The 14,948-nt window shown below is 40.6% G+C and overlaps 1 protein-coding gene across 1 annotated transcript in view; it reads left to right on the top strand.

The window, feature by feature from the left end:
* Nucleotides 1–13,427, top strand: part of EFCC1 (EF-hand and coiled-coil domain containing 1) — a 52,891-nt gene extending 39,464 nt beyond the window's left edge. Inside the window, exons 4-8 of the mRNA XM_074603186.1 lie at nt 102–234; nt 539–704; nt 7,096–7,254; nt 9,403–9,472; nt 11,028–13,427. Coding sequence (XP_074459287.1) covers nt 102–234; nt 539–704; nt 7,096–7,254; nt 9,403–9,472; nt 11,028–11,161 — 662 coding nt within the window. The 3' untranslated portion in view covers nt 11,162–13,427. The remainder of the gene's footprint in view (nt 1–101; nt 235–538; nt 705–7,095; nt 7,255–9,402; nt 9,473–11,027) is intronic.
* Nucleotides 13,428–14,948: the final 1,521 nt, after the last annotated feature.

Genomic DNA, 14,948 nt, shown 5'->3' with positions numbered 1-14,948 from the left:
GGGGTTTTAAAATCTCACTTCTTTCCTGCTCAGTCTCAGGAGTGTAAAATGCCACAGCTGCAGCACATCTGGGCTGTTGATTTTGTTGGTTTCTCGAGCAGAGGATCAGCTGTTCCGCTCTGTGGAGGGCCAGGCTGCCTCTGATGAAGAGGAGGAGAAGTGGGCAGGAGACCAGCGAGCCCAGGTGGACCAAATGAAGAAAATAATGGCCAAGCTCCCTTGCTGTGGCAGCGGGTAGGTTTCTGAGATTAATGCTATTTGAGCTCTTTGCAGAGATTATTTCATGACCTGAAGGCACTGTGGCTTCCGTAAGAAGCATTAAGACTATATAGCAAAATCAGAAGGCCCCTTTGCTCATCCTTTACAGCACATGGGAAATAACGTGCTGGCCATTCCCACCTAATCCTAATCGGTGTCAGCTGGGACACCCATTTGTGATCTGTCCTGCCAAGAGTTGTGCAGAAAAACTGGCTTTTACAAACATGGACCCACATTGTGAGCTTTCACTGATTTTTTTTTTTTTTTTATGTGTCTATAGATGTGATGAAAAAATGTGGAAAAAGTTAATGCCTCACTCGGAGGGCACCAACGCGGATGGGTATGACGCAGCCCCTGCGGAGCTCGCAGAGAGAGTCACGCAGCTAACTCAGCAGCTTGAGCTTAAAGGGCACGAAGTGAAGAAACTGGAAACAAATATGGAAGAGGTAACAGGTGCCAAGCAGCGGGTGAAAGAGTTAGTTATGTGTCTTTGAGTAGCTGCATTTATGCCCATATGCATTTATATTTTACTCTGGCCATTCTGCTCTCTGTTGCTGTTGTTTCTCACCGTGACGTTAGTTCATCAACTTAAACATCTCATGCTTTCCTGTAACACTTGCATTTCCAGTCTGGTTCCTCCCTGAACCTCCGTTTCTTTGGAGGACAAACTGTACACCGGCCACAGTCAGACGCAGGCTCTTCACACACTACCCTTTATTTAAATGGCCTAAGATGTTGACTGATGTTCTGTTTGGCCTGATACCACCGCAGACTAAAGAGCCACACACTAACCAGAGGGTTACTACAGGCAGCTTTGAGTGGTTCCTCAGCTGTGGATGAAACCCTCCACGTGTCCCAGACACCCAGCTCCTCTGGGAGCACAGTGACTTTCCAAGAAATCCCTCCAGCTGGCTGAGATGCAGGGGTCACCATTTTGGAATCCCGCAGTGGAAATCATCCAGTTTACTCTGGCTGGATCTCAGGCTTAGACCAATATACTTATAAATAAAAAACTGAGAACTTCCCTTCAGCAGAGGTTATAACCACAGTAGTTAAAAGCCTGAGTGCAGCATCCTAGGAGCCCCATGTGATCTTACTACTTCAGCATTGCAAACTTCAGCCATTGATAGGCACAGATGTCAACGCTAGCAATCTTTCTGGGTAACAAAAATACTGCACCGTAGGCATTGCTCTAGTCTGCTTTGTCTGAAGGTTCAGTTAGTGCTTGTTCAGTATTTCATATCCCTTCTTTAAAAGGAGCATAAAGATTCCAGTAGTTCTGGAAGGATTGTATTAATCAGTAAACTATTTAAAGGAAGAGTAAAATATTCAACCTCTTTACATGTTGCCATCCTTTGATTTTTATCAGTATTTCATATCATTTTCCCTCTTGCCTAAATTGAATGAAAGAGTTTACTTGTGAGGAAAAACATTTAAAACCAGAATAAAACCATACTTGTGTCTTGCACAATTTGCAGCATCCAATGACAATTTATTCCTGTAATACTCCTTAGAGCAACACAAAGCTTCCCTCCATACTGCCTAACATCAGCCCCCAGAAAAGACTAATTTTAATCTTTTGCCTATAGGAAGGAACTACCTTCCTGTAGGTAGTGCCAGTTTTCTTCTCCTTTTTTTTTTCCCATTCAGAGGTATTCGTCTTCTTCTGCAGTATCATATTGCCTTCTTTTTAATCTCTGATGATGGATATTAGTTCTGTGCACCTTGTTCAGAAATGTGCCGTTATCGAGAGATTAACACAAAATCCAGGACAAAAATGGAATCTGTTGCTCTTGATTTAAAGACAAGCAGGGAGGTGAATAAGACCTTGCCAACTCACTGCGACATGAATTTAAAACCCATAGGGGGAATTTATTCCTAAACTCTCTTACTTTTATTTAGCCAACATTTATTTCTTGTGTGCAGTTATAGGTTGTTGGGGTTTTTCTGATGCTACAAACCAGACAGACAAGGCATAAGTAATTGCTTTCAAAAAGGTGACTGTTCTGTAATCAACACAAAGCAAACTGGGAGACTGGGAAATGCTCTCTCTCATCTAACTTGCAAATAAATATATTGGCTTAACAAATAAACCACCAACACTACTTTTTCTGATGACCTGACAAAACTACCTTATACGTTGCTCTATGTACTTCTATTTGGACCAGCTTAGTGTTGAAAATTAGACAAATAACAACAAAGCTAAAATGTAAAAAACTCAGCAGGCAAGTGAAAAGCAACACCCTCAAATAGTGATTAATAATTGCTTCGGTCTAAGACACTAAAACCAGGGGATAAAAGAGTTCTGAAATCTGTCATGTCTAGGAAGTTCTGCTTTCCAACAACCGAACATTTAAAAATAGTTTCTACTGCAGACAGGGTGACGATGGTGTCAGGACCTGGGAATAATAGCTGGAGAAAACATGAGTGAATTCTAAAAATAAAGTGATAGGTTGCCAAGAGTAGTGTTGCAAAAGAATGCCAATGATTTTCTAGAAAATCTCGCATACAAACTGTCAGCTTACTTGAAAAGACAATTAGTTTATGACCTGCCATACAGGGTCAAATGAAAAGTTCACCCTAATATCACACGCCTGATGGCAAGCAGCAGCTGCTTCGAGAAAAGCAATGAGAAACAGTACAGAGGATCTTCCTCTTGGAATTGCTCGCCTGCTTCCCAATACACAAGGGACAGGAGCATCTTGAATTGGATGTTGTGGGGAGTATCATGTTTAATGCCCAGTATTGGACCTATTGACCATGAATTTACCTTTCCTTTCTTTAAAGCTTTTATGCTTTTGGTATCTCAGGGCAAGGACTCCACAAACTAGTTAGAAAGGAACAGGTTTTGAGTTTTTGGTTCTGTTAGCTTTAAATTTGCAGCCTGATGATCTGCTGTCACCTCATTTGTGTGCTTGGGAATCAGCAAATGATCTTTTCCTCATCATTTTACAGACTTTTTGCACCAGAAACATTGTCTCAGTTATCACCATTTCTAGTCTCCCTCAGCTCCTTGGTATAGAAACCATTCCTTACTTCTGTCACTCTATTTTATTCTTCCATGTACTTTTCAAGCTCTATTACCCTTTTTAAATGAGAAGAACTGAAAATGTGCTTAGTATCCAAATGCAAGCCCTTCACGGCATAATCATGGTTTCTGGTTTGTCCCTAGTTCCTTTCCTAATAGCTCCTAGCACGTATCCTTTTGATCTCTGCTGACCGCTGAGCTATTTTCAGGCGATTACAGCTCTTCTGTATCTCCTTCTTGAGTGGCTGCCATCATCACTGCATATGTACGGCGTTGTGTACCTCTCCTACATGCCTTACTTGGCATTACTCACACTGAATTTCATCCGATCTTTTATTATCCATGGCTATTCAGTATCATGAACTCCTGCTGTAATTCTTTGCAGGCAGCTTTAGTTTCGATTACCCCCAAAAAATGTATTGAGAGCAAACTTAAACACTTTGACATTCACTTTTTTTTTAAAATGATTTATGAATATGCTGAGCAGGTCAGCTCTTAACCCAGCTCGTAGGGAGACCCTAAGGATTATGTCCCTCCATGCTCTACCCCTGCCTTTGAACCAGCTGTAAGGCCACGGCAGCATCTGCGCTACTGCCCCCTGCCAGTTACTTTTTGGGGTTTTTTTTGTCTTTCGTGATGAATCTTATCAAAAGCTTTTTGCAGATTGAAAATGCACTCTATCAACTGAATTAACATTATTCCTATATATTCACAGACCTTTTCAAAGAAATCTAATAGATTCTTTACTGTGTTCATCTATGTATTCACCAAGTCCCTTCTCCATTACAGCTCCTACCACTTTGCCTGACAGCATTACTGATACTTTTGAGGTGATCTGCTGTTGCTCAGATCACCTCTGTAGCCTCTCGTAAAAACTGGTGCTACAGTTGCCACCCTCCAGGCCTTTGGGCGTGAAATCATTTAAAAGATAACCTGCACAACACAGCTCAGCACTTCCTTCTGCCGTTCTGGTACTGTTTTGAAAATTGTTTCTCAGGTTCATTGTAAAAATGGTTCCAGTATGAGAGCCTCCTTAACTTTTGTAGAAAATACAACAGAATGAGGTTCTCTTACATTGCCTAAGGGATTTTTGCATATTAATTATTCATTGTCCTAGATGTATTTGTACACACTATTCCAGAGCTCAGATTTTCCCCGTGGCATTAACTCCCTTTTAGAAGAGGGCTGGACATCAGCAGCTGACTTACTGCCTTGCCAAATACCAGTTTTGAGAATATTTCCATTTCACAGACAATGCACAGCTCCAAAATCAGGCTACGACAAGGGACTTTGACAGAGCTAAAACCAAAGCCCACTCCTCTGAGCACTATGACCATCCCTCCTAAATTTCAAAATAGGTTATGCTTAACTATCGTCATTATCTTATTGCAAACGTTAAGGTAAGAAGAGATGCTAGATGTAACCAAGCTAGGGAAAACAATGTGCGAAAATGTTCTAATGGTACACTGAGCCACTGTCTTCAAGCACAAATAGACAAAAAACCTGCATACCCATACATATAAATGAAATAAAGGTATCAGGAAGCTATCGTGCTGATACATGAGGAGGTGACTGTTAAGGTATAGCTGCCATGGAAAGCAGTTTACTAGCTACAGCATAGGAAATAACAAACAAAAAGGGCTTTGTAGGAGCAGTCAAAATGAAGGGCAGAAAGAGGCAGCAGCAACAAATGCTACGCCCAAGTATGACTAGTGGCACTCAGCTGAGCGTATTGCCTCTGCTCTCTGTGAAAACTGAGCAGCTGGCCATGACAGTAGAGAGCTCCGGAGAACTGGAGTGGCACGCATACTGAAGAGGAAAGCTTGTGCTTCTGCTATTCACGTTTGTATGGGAGACCCACCGCAGAGCCGACAGGCTGGCGGCAGCGGCCAGCGGGGACAGAGGCGTCCCTGTGCAGCTTCCCGGGAAGGGCAGCTTGGCCAGCACGACTAACGCAGCGGCTAAAAGCAGCCCATCAGTGATGTTAGGGGTGCAGGGGCCTGACAGGGCGTGGGACCAGGATAGATGGGCACCCGTTACGAATTTCCATCAGCATCTCTCCAACTGCATATTGGAAAAGTCTATCTTACACTTAAAAGTAGTGACCTGTTTACCTCTCTGTTATTTGATATGACAGTGCTTCAGCTGTACAGGGGAACGTAACTACTTCATGTGTTCAGTACGTAGCTGCGCCAGGTGGTATTTGCAATGTGAGGCAGTCTGCAATGTAATAAAGCAAACCACATGTTTAATTCATTGAAGACCTCCCACAGCCTCTAGAGTATTTGTTGTGTCTCAGTGGGACTGCTGCCACATCGGGGGTAACAAAGCTGGCTCTCCATACAGGAAAATGTTAGTATTTTCACCTAAAAGGGGTGTTCAGACAGGGCTGCTGAAATCATTGTTTGGCAGATAGACCAGATCTAGTGATCCAAACTTCTGTGGCTGTTGTATAATTCCCAGGAGCAGCACCTCACCGGGCTCACAGAGAGCTAATGGAACAGGCTGATTTCCATCTGATGGGGGAGTAAGCGCCAACTAATACATACTATTAGCACTGTCACAAACTAAAATGACCTTCTAGAAGGCGCAGTGTGATCAGGGGCTGTTTTCTTTTTTCAGTCTGACACTTGTGTTTTAGGGAACTGAAGTTCCTTCCCATCTATTAAAATTCATTAGGATACAAATTTCCACCAAAACAAATCTATTAAGTAGTGTGCATATTAAGGTCTGCAGCTTTTCGAGTTCAACAGAGCCAGCAAATTTGGCATTTAGCCCACATGATTTTGTTTCTCAGTGTAATATTAATAAATATATTTAGTTTGTGTTTGCAACAAGAAATTGCAAAAAATGATAACATTTCAGAATGCTGGGCACACTAATGGTTGAGAAATGTTTACTTTTGTTAATAAACCTGAAATCTGTCCATACTCTCAAAGGTCCAAAATGAATATTTAAGTGACATAGTTTCCAGGGAGTGCTTTTCAGGCTGTTTTTAGCAACTTGGCCATGTATCTGCAGCAGGGCTGGGTCTGTGACAAGCAAAGAGATTTACTTTTGCAAATGCTGCAGCAGCTTTGTAGTTCAAAATATGTCACTTAGATTTCTGCACTGAAACAAAAGCAACATTTTGAATCCTGAACATTTTTCCAGAGGGAGGCCTGAGCCAACTGACAGGTCAGCTCATCTCTGGGTGCACCAGGTCTGAGGAGACCCCTCCTGCCCGTGCTTTCTGTAGTGTTCAAGTGTCTCGTTGAAGCTGGACTTCTCTGTGCTTACCTGCAAATCAGTGCTTCACCAAGCAAGCATGCCAGTGTTTTGCAGAACCAGACTCTTCATTTATTTTTTTTCCTTACAACTCCTTGTTAAAAACCAAAATACTTAGAAAAAAATTAGCTCTTTACATTCTTGTTTCACTGAATGTACCGATGATTTATATGTGGGAGTTGCAAGACAAAAATATGACCGCATTAGTGAGGGCACACAAATTAGTTATGCTTTATAAAGGATGACAGAAATGCAAAAGATTAGAAAACTGAAATAGTAATGCTAGTACTTAAAATTTCTGAATTATCTGCGTGCATCCAGTGTTGAATGAACTGCCATTATGCGCAAGAGCAAAGCATGCATTTCCTAGCAACTATTGATTCTTCACTTTATGTAGTGCGCTAAAGAAATGTACTTCCTTTCAAAATAATCTTCTGGAGTGAACTGACATTTACCAGATAAGGGGGGGAAATTAGCTTTGCAATTATTGTGCAAGAAAGTGAAAAGCTCCAGTGCTTTTAATTTCCTGTGTCATTGTGCAGATGAAAGGCCCATTGCTAGGGGAACTGCAGCAAAAGGTGGAGGAGACGGAATTGTTGAAGATGGAGCTACAGATGTTGGAAACTGAGAGAGTTAGGCTGTCCCTCGTGGAAGAAAAGCTCATGGATGTTTTACAGCTGCTTCAACAACTTCGAGACTTGGTATGACAAGAAAGCAGTCCAGAGACTTAAAATGGGTTTTGATAGTGTCCCTTCCAAACTAAAAAGGATGTTTGTACTTTCTATTCACTACAAAGTCCTTTTTACAAGTGTTTGCCTGGGGAACTGCCTGGTGATTGCAGAAAGCTTTTAGAACTCTACGGCTGACTTTCTAAGAGACGCCTAGAGATCTCCTTGGATCTAGATCTCCAAGCTTTCATTATCCTCTCTCTGAACAAAATTTTAGAGGAAACAAGGAAAATAAAAATGCTAGTAATCAGAAAGATTTTTCCTTTTTCCTTCTAGAAAAGGACTTTATTTACTGCATCCTACAGTTGGCACTGAGTCAGTATTAAAGGGATAAAATTCCTTCCTGTACACCACAAAGGTATTTTTTGTGAGAAGTTTCTTACCCAATTAAGACGGGTGAACTGGATCATCTGCAGAGTACATTGGGAGCTGCGCTGGACTGCTAGGAGCTAATTTCTAATGACTGAGGGTTCTCTTCAATTTTCAGCAAAGCTCTGCCTAATCTGTGTGAGATGAGAATGCTTCCTCAGATGATCACTTTACTTTGTTTGAAGTACACTCGTGTTCCACTGATGAGTCTAGGGAACAAGTGCAATATCTCATAATTTGGTAACTTATTTCAGCATTTGACGTGGAAATTCTACTTTCGTATTGCAAGTCTGATATATGCATCAACAACAATCCAGTGAAGGATTAAACTAGTAAAGACTAACTGACAACAAGCATAATAATCTTTTGTGTCAAGACTTCAACATGTCATTCACTGGTCAGTTGTATTACTACAAATTATTTCTGCTTAGGACACAATCCATCACACAATGTGCCATGTCTCGGTGATAATAGCACTTAATGCTAATCATTGCTGGGAACTTGCCACCATGTGCTGCCAACTCCCATAGCACCAATACAGGCAACGATGCTGTCAACAAACAGCATAATTTACAGCATTCCCAGCAGAGTTCAGCAAGGATCCCCTAAATCCCTGATGGGATATACTTCAAACAAAATAAAGCTTATTCATCAGAAACTGTGGTTTTAGATGTCGCTTCCCCAGCATATTCACATTCATGTCTTAAATATCCCCAGCATCTCATTTGCAACAGAATCTACTACAAAGCAATGACTGTGCAAAGGCAAAACGTTAGGACTATTAAAACCTCACACTGTGCTGCAGAGGTCAGGTGTAATCCCAGCCCGCTGCAAACTGCTTTCCACTATGCCCCAGTCCCCGCCAGGGCAGACACGCAGAGGTAGATGATCAGCGTCAGTAAGCAAGGCCAGTAGTGCCAGAGCTGCTGGCAGACACACCGTCCTTCTTCCAGAAGAGCTTCCATTTATTTTCACTTCTTGAAGTTTTAACAAGAACAACCTGTCCCTGCAGATACGGGTGCTCTAAGTGCTAATTAAACTGATTGCAAGACCATCTCCCAGAAAGCATGCGTTAGTGTCTCGACAGCAAATTAAGAGAGTTTATATTTCCAAACACATTATGTAACATCCCAACAGATTTGTAACATCCCAACAGATTTCTAATATAAAACTACAACTGAAAAAGAGCATCCAAATCCTAAGTAGTTTTTACAGTCCTCTCACCCTCTCACTTTGGCTAATGTTTATTACATCTCAATATATAACGTACAGTGGGCCCACCACATGACACACACAATCTCTTCTAATTTGTTTATACCTAAAATGGTTCCCAGTGATTCCCAGAACAGATGGGCCTGAGATCACACCCCAGACTCTGCCCATGCACCTTTCAACACAGGCCTAGCACAGGACTGAACGAGCTTTTCTTGTGCACGCCCTGCTTACAGTCCTTACCAACTAGATTTGTTTAGGCGCACACGCTGGAAAATTCTGTTATTTTCCATTGAATAACTGCTATTTGTCTTTCCACTGCCGTATTAAGGAACTGGAGCCCCCCACAAACTGCTATTATTTGAGCAGTATCTAAGATAAAATGCTTGAAAATAAAGCCAATATCAGGTCTTGTGTTATCAGATTCAGTTTCATTTTGTTTTAATTTTCAAATGCAAATATGCTGTGGATACAATTTTTTGCATAATTTAAACTGGTGAAAGACATATTTGTGCCATAACATTATTTTTTTTTTTAAAGAACATATCTAAGCGAGCCTTGGGGAAAATCTTGCTGAGCACTTTGGAATCCTGCCGTGACCCCCAACCTGGTAAGAAAATAATTCACATATAAAGACCAAGAAACATGTAAAGTGTCCTTTTGGGAAAAACACTAGATAATGAATGGATGAGTAGGAAAAAGATATTTCAAATACCGGGGCACAGACTAGGGAGAAGGAAGTGCTGTGCAAGAAGATTACCTACAGGAAGTCATACTTCCTGGTCTGTGACACAGCAGAAACAGGAAAATATCCAGGGCTTTTTTTAAGCCAAATTTTAATTATAATTTAGCCTTAGGGGAACAATTCAGTATCCCACTAATGTCTGCAGGGCTACACCAACGTCTGTAGATACGAAAAAGTGGAAAACATGACTAAATACGTAAGGCACCTATTTATCAGGTTTGCTATTCCACTGTGTTGTATTCCTTTGCTGCAAAACAGACAAATATAGCAGAGTATTTCTGTAAAGAAACTGGATCAAACCTGCACTCCTCTAATAACAGCCTTTCGTGTTCCTCTTACGAAAATTAAACTTGCAAACTCCTCTCCCTTGACAATGGCCTGATGTGCCAGAGCTGCCTTTGCAGGAACCATACAGGGATCACAGCCCAGGGGTTTAGATTTGATTACTTTGTTCCTATTAGCAGGGTATTTGTACTTACCTTCAAGAAACGAACATCTTGTACCAAGCCTAAGAACATGGCTTGGAGGTGCAGGCAGTAGTCAAGATTATAAAAGACTAGATGTGGCCTGAGGGTTTAGTTTTGGAGAATATTGATAACAGTGATTTAGGGAGAATAACATACAAACCATCCTGGGTTTTGCAGCTTCAAAGCCTTGTTGTTACTAAAGTCCAGCAATTCAGGGCGCGGGCACCCCAGAGCTAAGCTGTGCTGTTCCAGCATGGCTGCAGAGGATGCAGAGAAAAGAAGGCAAAGATAGACCTTTGTTGGCTTCGGGACACCAACACAGAGAGAAACCGTATCTGAGCCACAGGTCAGATATTCTCCTGGTGAGCACAGGAGAAGAGACTGTTAGTATCCGCAGCACACAAGTGTCCAGAAGGTACTACTGCTTATCCTGCACAGGAACAAAGTGCCTCCCTCTGAAGTGGCAGCACAGCTCAGCTTCCTAAAATGACACCAAGAAGTGAAGGAACTTTGTGAAGCTCTCTGTCTGCATCATCATTGCCATAAATGGCTCATCTTCTCTGCTTTCGATTTTCTGACTGTGCACTTGATATGACTTAAGCAGCTTTCCTAAGTCTTTGTAATCAAACATCATCTTCCTCTTTGACAAGATTAAGTAGGTGGCTGGACTGGCAACTCTTTATTGTGACATGAAACAGTCTTCATTCACACAAGTATGTGAGAACTCAGTGGGCAGTGAATGAAGCACGAGAAACAGTAGAGAAAGCAGTCCTTGAACCCACTTCCACTCTTTTTATAGGGATGGGAATTCATTATTTGGTCTCAAAATTTAGACACTTTCTGATAATTACCTGAAACAGCATCTATGAAAAAAAGAGCTTGTGTTATGATTGTTAAACTGCCAACTTTCTGTCTTTGTTCAAATTACGATGTTTGCCATTTTATTTTAAAAGGAAAAGCCCACCTATTTGAAGTCCTAGATACGCTTTACCATGAGCTGACAGCCTGTGAACTCTTACAAAGCCAGCCTCTGGAGAAGGCGCAGAGTCGCCAGTCCTTGTCTAACGCACTGGTCATCTCGTGCTGAGCAGCGGTGCCAACCTGCACGACCAGCCAGACAATAGCCCTTGTTCCTTCAAACACAATGAATGGATAAGACTTGTCCAGTTCAACGGAGCTCAGTAACAGAGAAGAGTAATAGAAGAATTCAGCCATGACATCAAAGATATGCTGCTTCTGGGAAGAGCACCAGGTCCTCAGCTACCGTCAAAGCCCTCCCTCGCCTGAATGAGCGTTCACAGGATGTAAGGACAACGTAGCAGTGTCTGTCTCTGATGGAAGCCAAACCATCCTTGTATGATGGCCCCGTAACTGTACCCATTAACCAAATAAAAACTGTTCCAAACACACTGACCTGACCTATTTAGATTTACAGCCTTGGTTACGTACTGGCTGGGCACAGTTTCTAGCTTTTGTGGTAGCTCAGTTCAAAAGCAAAAGGCAGCCTGTGTTATCACTGGCAAGTAAAACGCTTCCTTAACCTACAAGTGTCAAAACAGCTGTATCATAACCATACACACGAGTGTATGCCTGTAGTGCAAGTTTTAAGGCCTCATGTATAAAATGTGTTTGTGTGTGTCTGTGATTCAATTATTCATCTTATTTAACTCTGAAGTTAGATTTGTTATTGCTCTGCTGAATTTTATATTTGCAATTATAGAGATGTCTTAGAAATCTGCAACAGTCTTTCCCGACAATAGACTTAGATTTTACTTTAAAAGTTACATTTAACTGCTTGCAGAAGGTACAAAGCAATCTGGTTCCCAGGCTCTCAGGGAAAGGAAGGGCTGAAAAATTCAGTTTGCAACAGCTGCCGTTGTCGCATTAGCAAACAACACGTGCAGTACACAACTTTCTTCTCTCATTTAATTTCCCTCAATGCAACTATAGAGATACAAAACTGGGCCCCACTTGCAGACAAATTAATGTAAGAAGCTGGGCCTAATCATGGTGCCATGTAACATTTTAATCAGCAATAAAATAATTCCTGGGGGCAAAAGTAAAAAAATAGGTTGCTTCCAAGACGCTTTTGCTGTTTAATTCAACTATCAAACGCAGAAACTGAAGAAGTGGAGTTCTTCAATGATTGAACTGAATTTATGTTATTAAAAAATGCACTGTAGATCTTTTAAGAATGTGAAATTATTTTCCTGAGATAATGCCAACAATGAAATAAGACCACTGAATTCAGAACTGTGCATATATGCATTTTTCCTATGAAAATGGTTTTCATACAGGAATAAGGTCCGAAACACAATGCAATCTGGGCAATAAGAAGATTTCTATTCCTTTCTATTCAAATTACACTATATTGCTTACACAAACCTCCATCCAAAATTGTGATACGTTAGTTAGCAGTTAGAGCCATGTCAGTAACAAAAATTTACAATAGGTATTTTCATTTCCTTTTAAAGGAAGAAAAAAAAGGTGTTTTGAAAACAATGGAACAAACTCTGTTCAATGGTGTTTTACCTATTGGGTTTTTTTCTGGTTTAACAGAGGGAGATTTTAAGAATAGATATAGATTTTTAATGTAGATTTTTCATAAAGATAAATTAGACATACATAGTGCAATATTCACCCTGTAAGAATGAAAACTATATACTAATACTAAATGGAACACTATCGTAATACTTAGCATAATATACTATTATTTAGTATATACTAAACTATATGCTAATACTATATACTACAAAAACTATATATTAAATATGCACAGATAAAAATCAAGATGAGCAGAGGTTTGTTCCCTGCTCAGGATCATTTTCTAAAAAAACAAGAACAAGTATCAGCTTATGTTTCGTGCAGCTCTCTTAGACTTAACCCTGGAATACTGTAGATGTCTACAGAGAGAAAATGCCAGCAAATCAATAAATAAGTGCGATCTGTGTGCACAGTTAGCAGAAGAGACACTTCAGGAATAGGATTATTATGCGAGTACATACCTGATTATGGATGCCCTCATGCACTCCAGGATTCTTTTGTCATTTGAATTAATATTATTTACTGTATCCACTCTGTCTATATACACATATATATGTGTATTTGTATTATACATACTTCTGTATATCTTAAGATTATTATGCTAATTGTATACTTTTAGTATCTTTTTCACCACTAAGTTTCTACTTCACTTTCTAATACAATTCTAGAAACCTACACTATTAAGTAAACTGATGTCCTAATGCCAAAATGGGGGGGGGGAGCACTGTGAGTACTGCACAGCTTATCCAAACAACAGTTGAACTGTAATTAGAAACTAGAAAATGTCACTGGAAACCTAAACTGGTGTTGAGGAAGACGCAAACAGTTGAGATAAAAGGAAGCCTTTGTGAATAAATAAACAGCATTTAACTGATATAAGAAGCAGCAAAATCATATCTTGCTAAATTAGCTTCAAATACTGTAAAATTTTTATTTCTTTAAGAAATGTCTATATCAGAATAATTTTTGATATATCAGCATATGCTGATTAATAATATAAGCTGATTATTTTAACTCCAGAAAGCAATTAATATGGAGCAAGTCAGACTTGCAGTATTTCCAGAAGAAGAATCTGTTCTTCAGGACGGATCAAGAAACAGTCCTCCGTCAAATTCTTGATGGAAATCAGAGGCAAAGCAAAGCACTGTACTTTTACAGTCCTTCTTTGGTGACCTTAAAATTGTTTTTTTTCCTTAAATATTTTTACCTTAACGTTTTATACTGAGCCTGTTGGCAGCGTTGCTGAGTCTGACAAACATTTCATATGCACCTGTATAAATATGTAATTTTAAATCAATGTAATTGAGAAATTTCTTGCTCTGCCTTAAAAGCAAGGAGGCTTCCACAGTTTGATTTACTATGTGGAACATGTTCAAAAGAGCCTGCACAGTAATCCTGGGGAGCAAACCCAAATCTCTAGGGTTTTTTAAAGACCTAGCTCCTTAAGTCAAGTGATTTCTGCAGATTTCAGCTACCTTTTTTCTACAGGGAACACATACCAAGTTTAAACTGTCTTTGTAAAAAAAAAATCCCTATGTGACAAAACCCGAGAAGGTAAGACAGCACACTCAAAAGCCTTCCATTTAAAATGTACAACCCCAAATCCAGGGTCTCAAATCTCTGCAAACACTTTATTCCATTGTATGTTTACCAAATGGTAAGAAGTGGCCATTTGCTTGCATGTTGACTTCTCAGTGAAGAAAAAAATCAAGGAGAGAGTGCATGTGCTATAAACACAAGTGCAACTGCCCATCTCCAATTTTGCAGACGTAGCCAAAGGCCCACAGAGCATGCCTTCCCAGCATTTCTTTGTTCAGTAGGAAAACCAGTTTGGAGGATTTCATGTGACACGTTACCAGGTGAGACCAGAGCCCTGCTGTACAGTTTCCAACTGGTAAGGGTTACTTAGGTCTTGTCTGTAGAAGGGATCTGGACTACTTCGATTTTCAGTTAGAAAGCCAATGGGCATCTATAAAAGGCCTAAAGCAACCTAATTATGCTGGCTTTGAGGCACTCTGGTTGAACTCTGGCCTTATACCATGCTTGCGATTTTATCCCCTCCCCAGCATGCTCATTGCTCATTCTAGTAGATTTTTGGTTTTTTTCTCAAGAATAATTCCATTCTTACAGAAAGGGCAGTTTGTTTCCTCCCCAGCTTTGCTGGGGACCCCAGCAAAAAAGCTATTCTTCATCCCCTCTTCTATATGTCCTTCCCCCCTTCATTGCTAATTGCAGAGCAATAAATCCCTCAGGCTCCCAGATTTTGTACTTTAAGGCTGGGGTCCAATCTTTCCTCAGCTGAGCTGCCTGGAGTGTTCTCAGCACTCCTA

This window comes from Larus michahellis, chromosome 10 (genome assembly GCF_964199755.1).
Source record: "Larus michahellis chromosome 10, bLarMic1.1, whole genome shotgun sequence".
Classification (NCBI taxonomy): Eukaryota; Metazoa; Chordata; class Aves; order Charadriiformes; family Laridae; genus Larus; species Larus michahellis.
This window is presented reverse-complemented; position numbering and strand designations above follow the sequence as displayed.